Source organism: Theobroma umbraticum, unplaced genomic scaffold (assembly GCF_002168275.2).
Source record: "Theobroma umbraticum cultivar Fairchild unplaced genomic scaffold, ASM216827v3 scaffold_67.0, whole genome shotgun sequence".
NCBI classification, from domain to species: domain Eukaryota; kingdom Viridiplantae; phylum Streptophyta; class Magnoliopsida; order Malvales; family Malvaceae; genus Theobroma; species Theobroma umbraticum.
In genome coordinates, this window is record NW_018397262.1 from 698,513 (window position 1) to 709,350 (window position 10,838).

Sequence of the window (10,838 nt, forward strand, 5' to 3'; positions counted from 1 at the left end):
AATCAATAAGACATCAAATACCACCACAATGCATCCATCACAAAAAGCTTACAATTGTTGCAATGGAGATAGGTCTTATTAATACAAACAAATGTACCAAATTATATGTCACTGTTTACTTGACATCATTTGTTTGCCAAGAGATGACAATGGGTGAGTACCAAATTATATGGATCGGTGGCCTACTTCCATGGGAGCCAAAAGATTTGAAAAATCTTTTCGTTGAGGGGGACCCTCACTCACTCTAGATTCTTTGACATAAAAAAGTTATTAAACTTGTGGAAGCAGTTGAACTAAAAATTTTCCAAGGCACCCAACCCACCACCGAACTTCCAACCCCAACAGCCTAGCTTCTCTTGGCTCTCTCATGTTTAGAAAGAGCCGATCAGCGCCAAGCCATGGCCAGTACTGAAGAATTCAGCTTCCCTACCACCGCTGACTTATACCCCTGTGGGATTGATTCTCCCCCCTTGTGGCGTCTGTCTCCTGCTGCATCTCCTGATGTTTTTCTTGACAGGAAAGCAAAAGAATGTTCAAGGAGAGGGGAAGAAGATTGTTTTCCAGATAGACCAGAGAAGAAGCATCAGGATCGAAAGAGCTTTTCATATGTAGAGAAAGTTTCAAAGGTGTCATCCAAGAAAGTAGCTGCTGAGGATGAAGAGGAAAAGATGGACCTGTTGTGGGAGGATTTCAATGAAGAATTGCCAACAAGTCGCAGTTCAGGGTCTTCCGTAGACATGGTAGAATTGGGTTGTGCTCAGGCCTTGAAATTCTCCAAGAACAATGCTGCCATGTTCCCTCCAAGAAGACCAGGCATGTTGGTTTTCATGAGGGTCTTGAGAAAGCTCTTCTTGGTTCATAATTCTCAGCGGTCAGTTAAACATCGCACCTGGCAAACTCCATAGTTTGATTGATTTATTGCTGACAAATTAAGGTCTCCTCAAAAAGTTTCATTTTCTATATGTAAAGTCATGGAAAGGTATATATTTTTAAGCTTTCCCACCCTGTATTCAGCTGGTTTTGGAGCTTTTTCCAAGGACTAAACAGAGTCTTGTTGCTCCTCGAGTTATGAGATACCACTCCATTTTAATTCTGGAACTTGGAAGTGTATGAACTATGAAGAAACAAATCTATAATATCCCAGATTCTTAATTACTCTTATCAGTTAGCATTAGAATTTATGAATTATGTATAATCCAAATTAATTCAACCTTTAACGTTTCTATATATGGTAAACACTGCCATGTAAATTGGTGTTAAAGTTAGTGTAGTAAGAGGAGAGGAAAGGATTGATCTAGTCAACATTGAGTGGAGGAAAGCATAAGATGATGAAATCCAAGCTAACAGAGTATGTAGTTGGAGGATGTGGGCTCCCCTTTTGTCCTTTCTGATTAGTTCTTAATTAGACAGTATAATAATTAATTGGGATATTTTAATCCCATTGAGAAATGAGATTCCATTCCTCTTCAAACTATATGAATTTGTCATTTAGCTGCCTAATCAACCTTTATTAGTTATGAAAGGTTATTCCTGTACAAACATTTTTTACATAATACTTAAAAAATCTTTAAATTATATAAAAAAATTTATATAAATTCTTATTCATTTGTTCGGTTTGATTAAATTATTATATTTTTATTTTGATTCAAATAAAACCTTATCATTAATGTTTGATTAATTGTTGTTAATCGAAATACCACTTGTTATTCCATATCATATGACATTAACATTATATATTAATATATCATAATGAATGATAATATGACATAACGATCTAATCATGTGATATTTTACCTTTCACTATGACAAGTGATACTTTGACTAATAACTACTAATCAATTATTTATGATTTATTTAATCTAAAATTAAAATATAAATATTTGATTAAATACAATAAAAGAATAAGAATTTATATTTTAAATTTTTTCAAATATTATGCCTAAATTTGTTAATGAAAGGACGATGGAAACTAGGAAAGGATTTGAGAGTGACAAATGTAAGGAGTTGAGGCAAAGAAATCTTAGCTGTGATACTTGAACTAATTTCCAAATGCAAAACTCCAACTCCTATTGCTTGAACTTCAATACTAGAGAAATGGAAAGGCATCTAGCTATAAATAGATTGTACCGTGCAGTCCAAACTCTAGATCCTATGTATATAGTGACAAGGATTTGCTTTCCTGACTACCAAATTTTCATCAATGGAGAAAGTAGGTATACTATTAATGGTAAATACTAAAAGGTTAAGCAAAGTAAAAGATAAAATAGATTAGGGCACCTCAACCATCAAATTATTCTACAAGTTAAAAATTAGATTATCATAACATTTATTGTAAAAAACAAATGTAAAAAGAAATGTTTTCTTTTTTTTTTTGCAATGTTTTGATGTTAAATTTTTTTAACTTAACAATATAAGAAATAACCTTTTTCGACAAAATTAATTTGGTTGAAAGTAGTATATTATTACCTACGGATTTTTGAACAAATCTATTTTCGTTTTCCTAGATGAATTACCAATGAATTTTTCATGAAGTTTTCCAACAACACTTGTCTAGCAAATGGGAAACTAGTTTATGGAGAAAAAAGAGAATAATGAGAAATTAAACCACTTCAAAAAATTTTTTAGCATGATACTTGAAAAAGCTCTTGCATTATTTAAAAAAATTCTTATTCTTTTGTTGCATTCAATCAAATTCTTATACTTTTATTTTGGTATAATGCTCAAATAAGCTCCTAATCCATTCAAAAAAATTCAAATAAGCCCTTAATCTTTTATTACATTCAATCAGGCCTCTATACTTTTATTTTGGATCAAATAAACTCCTATTACTAATGATTGATTAATTGCTATTAATTAGTTCAAATGTCATTTATCATTTTATGTTCATATAGTACTGACATGGCGTTGATGTTTAGGGTAAAAAATGTCATTAATCATATTATCATACCAAATCAGTATATCACATTAACATCAGTTATGGCATATTAACATGCCATGTCATTATCAATTATAATATTTTAACATGTCATGTTAACATCTTACAGCATAAAATGATATATGACATTTTAACTAAGTTAATCATTAATTATAAGAGTTTATTTGACTCAAAATAAAAGTATAAGGGCTTATTTGGCTCAAAATAAAAATATAAAGGCTTATTTGGCTCAAAATAAAAATTTAAGAGTTTGATTGAGCACAATAAAGGTAGAAGGATTTATTTGAAGTTTTCTAAATAGTGTAGGAGTTTTTTAATAGTATGCATTTTATTTTAAACCAAATAAACTCTTGTAAATTAGTGATTGATTAATTATTATTAGACAAAATACTATTTATCATTTTATACTATATGGCACCGACTCGATATGTTGACATATTATAATGGATGATGATTTGAAATAATGATATAGTTATATGACATTTTTACCCTCTACGTTAATGTCATGTCAACACTATATTAATGTCATGTAAATATAAAATGGTAAATAGTATTTTAACTAATAACAATTAATCAACTGTTAATCATAAGTGCCTATAAAATAAAAATGGTATAAAACCAAATAAAAGTATAAAGACTTGATTAAATACAATAGAAGAATAAAAGTTTATTTAGATTTTTTAAAACAATTTGAAATTTTTTTCAAATATTATGTCAAAAATTATTTGATCCATAAATAAAGAATTATTCTCAAATCTTCCTTTTGGGTTATGGTATACAAAAGTACAATCAGATTTAGGTACTATGCTATCCAAAAATTGTAGTACATCACTTTGTCCAACATTATATATTTTCGACACTTTCTTCGACTAATCTTAATTGACATTTAAGCATTTGATTTATTGGTTATTGCATAATCTCTCTACCTAGAGAGTATGGTTCGAATCTCCCTTACTCCAATTAAAAAAACAAAACCTTAATTGTAATTTTTTGGACAAAATTATCTTTAAAATCAAAAAATTTTATACAAAGTTTTGCACAATTGGTATAAACATTCAAATAATGTTTAGTAATGTTTTGTCAACAATATGCAATAATTATTTCTTCATCTTGCTACAATTGAGGTTTTACATCATTATTAAATATATTTATTTATGTTATAGGTAAAATACTTAGACTCCTTAGGTTTTAATTGAAATTTCATGCTATTTCATTAATTTTGAAAATTAATATTTCTTTTTAAAAGTACAAACATCATTAATAAAAAATATAAAAAATAAAAATACTCTTTTTTTACTCTCAAATAATGTGGTTAGATAGTACGTTTGCACTCGCCAGCCGACCACCCCACGACAGGCACTCTCCAGCAGTTTTGTGCTCACTCCCTATTGGTGCTCCCCTCTCCCTTGGGAGCACCGAACCGGTGCTCCCTTCCTTAGCTTGAATTTTTTTTATAAAAAATATTATATAATAGTAATTTTTAAAATTAATAAAAATATATTATTTTTTTAATATTATCAAATCATCAAATTAATAAAAATATTAATAATTGGTTAACAATTAACCTATATATCTAGTAAAAGATATTTTTTAAAAATGGAGTATCTATTTCAAAAATTGATAAATTCGTGTGAAATTTCAGTTAAAACTTAAGAAGTCTAAGTGTTTTACCGTTATTTATCCTTAATCTGTAAAACTAATAGGCTTTTTTTTTATTCTTCATGGGTTAATAAATTATTTATGTGTAATAATCACTATGGTTCTACAGTAACAGACAATACTTAAATGTTACTCTTTGAAATAAGATTCAAAATGCAATCCTAAATTATCATGTTACATATGTGGAATCTTAAGTATGTATCAAAACACATAATTTGAGAAAATAAAGCATTCTAATTTAATATATGAATCAAATTTATGAAATAACTTAAAATATCATTTGTTAAATGTTAATATAAAATTATAACATAATACTTAAAAATACTCTTAAACTATTTAAAAATTTTTAAACAAATCACTATTCTTCTATTGCATAATCAATCAAATTCATGAACTTTTACAAGTCAAAGGATTACAATTTACGAGTCAAAGGATTATGAGGATGGCTGGATGGCGGCAATTTGTCTACTCAAAGGGGAGGAAAATTAATTTAATAATCAGAAAAAGAAGAAAAAGGGCCAGGTAAATGAAGAAACAAAAATTGTATAAGCTCTTAAGTTGTGAGGGTTCCATTTTTGTTTTTGTCAGTTTCAGTTATTAGTATATGGGTTATAGGGCTTAGGGTTTTGACATCTCTTCTTCTAAAACAAACCTTTAGCAGACATATTCATGGGTGTCGCTAATATATCCAACGCTGCTTCACTTTGCTTGGTCAAACCCAGAGGCAAAAGTCACCAAATTGTGAAGCCTCCAAGACTCATTTGCTCTTTTGAAGGAAATCATAAGAGGGTCATCATGGCTACTATCTCTTCTTCTTCTTCCACCACTGTACCCTTTGAGCATGTTAATCAGAAGTTGAGTGGTGATTCTTTTATTCGACCCCATTTGAGGAAATTGTCTCCTTATCAACCTATTTTGCCTTTTGAGGTGATTGGATTAAGACCCATACTCTGCTTATTTTAGTTATTTCACTGATGATTGTTAAGCAGCTGGTTTTAATATCTTGACCTGATTGATACATTTTGGTTGATTCTTGCTGATTCATGTGGCTTTGGTAACGTGCATGAAGTTTTCCAGTCGCTCCACCATTACCTTCCTGAATGCATTTCATGTTAACTAATCAGTTGGTATTTTTTCTTAATGAGCGGGTTTTCATGTTATAGGTTTTGTCAGCGAAACTGGGAAGAAAGCCGGAAGATATCATCAAATTAGATGCAAATGAAAATCCTTACGGTCCACCTCCAGAGGCAAGTAGTGTACATAACTGCACTTCCTTTTTATGTAGCCAAATTATGAGCATGAATGAAGTTAAAGAAAAATTATTTGGGTTTATCTGTATGCACTGCAGGCAATGTTCTTGCTATTGAGTAATCCTTTATCCCCTGATTGTGAATATCAGATTGTTTGTAGGTTCTTGAAGTCTTAGGGTCATTGAAGTTCCCATATATCTATCCTGACCCTGAATCTCGTCAATTACGTGCTGCTCTGGCTGAAGATTCGGGGCTTGAATCTGATTATATTCTTGTGGGTTGTGGTTGCGATGAGCTTATCGATTTAATCATGCGGTTAGAAACGGGAAACTTAGCTTCGCAGCCCTTAATTTCCACTCAATGTAGCCTTGAGCACTGTATCTCTAACTGGTTTCTCTTTCTATTTTCCATTAATATTTTGTTGCAGATGTGTGCTTGATCCTGGTGACAAGATTGTGGACTGCCCTCCAACCTTCACAATGTATGAATTTGATGCTGGCGTTAATGCGGCAGAAGTTATCAAAGGTAGACATATGCTTTCTACTAGTTCCACTTTCTTAGGCATCTTCAGTCTTAACTTCTTAATGACCTTTTTTGCATCTGGGACATGGATAGTTTGCTTGGTAATCTCTAGTTAATATAGGAGCATTAACAGCAATGCACTTAAGATGTCGGGCTGTTCATATTTGTTAATCGGCTGTAAATATCTATAAAGATTTTAATCTGCTGTACAGTTCCGAGGAAGCCAGATTTCAGCTTGAATGTTGAACGCATAGCTGAGGCTGTTGAGCGAGAAAGACCAAAATGCATATTTCTAACTTCTCCAAATAACCCAGATGGAAGGTTAAGTGTTTGCAATGACTTTTTCTTTTTATATCCAAGGGACATGAACATTGTGTTATATTCTCTAAAAATGCTGTCTGATTAGCATTTTTTTGAGATGAAATATATGTTATAAGGTACAAAGGGGGTGCCCACCTGAAACCTTTAATTTTACAGGACAAGAATGATGGAAATTTTTTTGATGGAGTCATGCTGTCTTGTTCCTGTGAATTTGTTCTACATGACTGCCTTTTGTTTTCCTAGTGACTTGCTAGTATAATCTAGTTGGTTCTTCTGGTCCTCTTTTGGGTGGGGGTTCTGAAATCATTATGTGGATTTCATGAGTTTGTGGATATATTCTAAATGTGGAATGTCGGAAACTGTAACCATATGTTGCTCTGTGCTGTTCTCCATGTAGATTTGGTTTTGATACCTCCATTTCTATGTTAATTGTAATTTGGCAGTATAATTAGTGATGAAGTTCTCTTGAAGATCCTTGACATGCCTATTTTGGTGGTGCTGGATGAAGCTTACATCGAGTTTTCTGGAATTGAATCTAGAATGCAATGGGTGAAGAAGCATGACAATCTAATTGTTCTTCGAACATTTAGCAAAAGAGCTGGTATGCTTGTGACATTTTTTCCCCAATTGTAGAAGTCAAGTATTTGCATGAATTTAGATGTTTGCCTTCAATTGTCCTTGGTGGTGTGGTGTTAATAGTGTTTTGAAATCTTAAAAGCAGAGGGCTTATTGTGTCTTTGTTTTCTTTTATAAAAATGTATAATGAATTAAAATTATGATTTTTGTTTACTGTTTAATGGACGGTAGAGAATATCTATTTGTCTACCTCATTTCTTTTGGTATTGAGATAATCTCTTCCTATCTATCATTGCTGTTATAATGACATAAAGATTTCCCTTTTCATGGCCATGCTGTGGATGTTATTTTTAGACATTGTGATGTGGATGCTATTTTAACTTGGGCAGAAATTTACAGAAAATAGGACCTTGCTCTTTTGGGGCCACTTTATATGAGATTTTTTTTGGGGTTTTGGAAGAGCTCATACAAATAGCTTATCTAGGACTTGCCATTTATCTTTTAATCAGTGAGAATTTGAATAGACTTGAGATGTCAGGACTGAATTTGTGTTTAGTGTTTCTCCCTTCTCCTTTTCTCTTTATTTCTTTTTAACTTCCTCCTCTATCTGAATTGACTTGTATTGTGTAGCAAACACAAGCACTTCACTTGAATTGAAAGAAATTAATAGAAGACATCTCCAACTTGTTGCCTGAGCCATCTGCTATTAAGTTATTCTTGGCTATAAATTTACCCTTTTCTTCCCTTTCATGATCAAGTTCTCATATGTTGCTTTTGGCAATTTCCATGGATTTCAGTCCATTGCATTGTGGTTAACTATATATACTTTGGAAGTAAACCTGCAACTTGTATCCACTGAAAGATAGCAAAGTTCTAATATTCTTTGGAGATGTGAATTCATTGTTTAATTCAATCTTCAGTTGATATCAATCTTGGTAGATGATATATGCTTTGTTGGTTAATCAGGGAATTTTGGGCAATTATATGTCTGTCAATGAATGATTCTCCTCAAGATAGTTTTGTAATCATTCCTTTTTTAAATTTACTTATTTCTCTCTGCATGTATGTGTCGGCATGTCTACCCCTCCTTCCCCACCCCCACCCCTCCAAGAAAAGGGAAGCAAAGAATTATAACTTAATTTGAGAATTAACAATCAATGCAGCTTTAGCTGGGATCCGTGTTGGATATGGAGCATTCCCTTTGAGCATAATTGAGTATTTGTGGAGAGCAAAGCAACCATATAATGTTTCTGTTGCTGCTGAAGTTGCTGCATGTGCTGCATTGCAGAACCCAAAGTATCTAGAGGTTCTTACCTTTTTTCATTAATATGATTTTGGGCTTTAGTTTAGGCTTCTTGAAAAACTGGTAGAAATATTTCTAAAAAGGGGATATTCTGATATTTGAATTCACTTATGCGTGAAACTCATTCCTAATACTATGCTGTAAATCTTTACCAGATGGTGAAAGAGGCTTTGGTACAAGAACGGGATAGGCTTTTTAAACTTCTTAACGAAGTACCATTTCTGAATCCATATCCAAGCAATTCTAATTTCATTCTATGTGAGGTGACATCTGGAAAGGATGCTAAGAAGTTAAAGGTGCTGCTTTACTTTCTGAATTTATTTTGTTTTTTACATAATAATATGCCTAATTTTCCTTCTCCATCTCTTTCTTTATCTAATATTTTTCAAGGTAATTGGTGATTTGTCATGGTTGCATGCTTTCATCCAGTTTTTTTTTTTATACATAACATGCACCCCAACATGTTTGACGTTTTATGCTAAGTCTAAATATCAATCCTGCTTTGTCAACACTTTTGTTCTGCCTTGTACTAAGACTGACAGTCATATACCTATTGTGGTATACATAAGGATGCCTGTGTGTCTGATGTTGATATTTCAAAGCTTTTATTACAGTTTGTTTTACTCGAACCATTAGGTAGTATTAACTTCTTTGATAGATCATTTGCTTTATTTCGTGAGCATTTTCAAACAGTGATGGAGTGTATAGTTTGTAAATTATGCAACTAGGTAGGTTTCTTCACATATTGACATGTGCGAAAATATTAAATATCCCGGGATACTTCCTTTACCTATCCCTGTATTATTTCAGCAATAGATAAAGGCTCAAGTAGTTTAGCTTGAAAAATAATTGAGCCACTTGAGCTCAACTTGATTATCATGAACTTGGGCTACAAGCTTATGCTCAAAACTCGAATAAGAATTGTAGATATTATATTTTAATTATGTAGATACAGTAAAATATAATATGCAAAAAAAGCTAATTTTTAATTTATATTTCTATTATATATCAGTTATAAGATAAACTATAAGAAATTCCAAAAGCTTGATTAAACTTGCAAACCACTTGAACCACGTATTAAAGTGTTCAAACTTGGTTTGACTTACTATTTGGGCTTGAACTGTGCACGAAACTGAATAAGTTGACTTTAAATGTTCACTGGGTTAAGCTTCCGAGTTGATTGATTCAGTTACATCCTTGATTGCATGTGATGAAATATTTGTGTGGTGAATCTGATTTAGAAGTTACAGTCAGGGCTTTCTTCTGTCTTGGTAATTATAGTGGTTGCATGGTGCATATTACTCCCAAGTGGAAGTTATGTTTTTCCTTTCATGAGAGCACTTGTTTCGTTGCAATACTTGATTTCTGAGTTTAAGGGTAAGGATGCTTGCTTCCGGAAACAAGGATATAAGCTTTTTGTTAATCATCACGATCTGACTAGGGCTGTTTTGAGCTATATAGAGTTTTGGTTGTTTTAGGAGCCATGTGATGAATGGTTCATGACGATGCATCTTCAGCTTTTGATCACAATTGAAAATATTGCTGAACGAGTTTCTTCTGTTCTTTTCTTTTTGGCTCCCCTCTTTTCCACTTTCAGCATTTATCATGATATTATGAATGGTCCATGCAAGTGCCTTTTGGTTCATTTCATTTTTCCACTACAGCATCTATCATAACTTTAAATTTGTGACACAGGATGATCTTTCGAAAATGGGTGTAATGGTCCGTCACTATAATAACAAAGAGTTGAAGGGCTATATTCGTGTGACAGCTGGGAAGCCTGAACATACGAATGTCTTAATGGAGTGCTTGAGGCGTGTATCCTGATTCCTTTGCCAAATTGTGTAAGTGAGGCCCCAAATAGGGAGGTTAATACAATTTTCCTCAAACCAGACAACAGTTTGAGATTTGAGTTGTAATAACATGACATAAGGAGTTGCACTTCCTTACTTGGAAATCAGACTTTAAATTTATATGTCAACCTGTTCTTTTATACTACAAAAGATGATGGGATTTTAAAATTTTTTAGATTGGATACGTAAGCCATTTAAGCTCCTTCTTTGGTCCTAAATGATTGCCAATGATGAAGCCATATTCTCTTCTATGTATATGGAATTTTCTCCTTCCTATATATCAAACCTGCCTTAAAGGCAAATTCTAATAATTCTGACCAGTAGTATTGACATGAAGCTTGAAAACTAGGTTGTTTCAATAGAAAACAAGTCCATGGATGGCTAATGATTGCTTGCTAAAGCCTACAAAATTTGCTTCA

At 32.3% G+C, this 10,838-nt stretch overlaps 2 protein-coding genes across 2 annotated transcripts; both read left to right on the plus strand.

Annotated features, from left to right (window-relative positions):
• The first annotated feature begins 302 nt into the window (after positions 1-302).
• LOC110419768 (uncharacterized) lies at positions 303-1,293 on the plus strand. The gene has a single exon (XM_021432868.2). It carries the CDS (start codon positions 399-401, stop codon positions 903-905), a length of 507 nt encoding a protein of 168 aa, XP_021288543.1. The 5' UTR covers positions 303-398; the 3' UTR covers positions 906-1,293.
• A 3,834-nt stretch (positions 1,294-5,127) lies between these two features.
• LOC110419242 (histidinol-phosphate aminotransferase, chloroplastic-like) lies at positions 5,128-10,620 on the plus strand. Its single transcript, XM_021432218.1, has 9 exons — positions 5,128-5,521; positions 5,758-5,841; positions 6,005-6,159; positions 6,272-6,369; positions 6,579-6,687; positions 7,131-7,288; positions 8,427-8,569; positions 8,722-8,862; positions 10,262-10,620. The coding sequence occupies exons 1-9, from the start codon at positions 5,264-5,266 to the stop codon at positions 10,391-10,393; spliced, it is 1,278 nt and encodes a 425-aa protein (XP_021287893.1). The 5' UTR covers positions 5,128-5,263; the 3' UTR covers positions 10,394-10,620.
• The last annotated feature ends 218 nt before the right edge of the window (positions 10,621-10,838 follow it).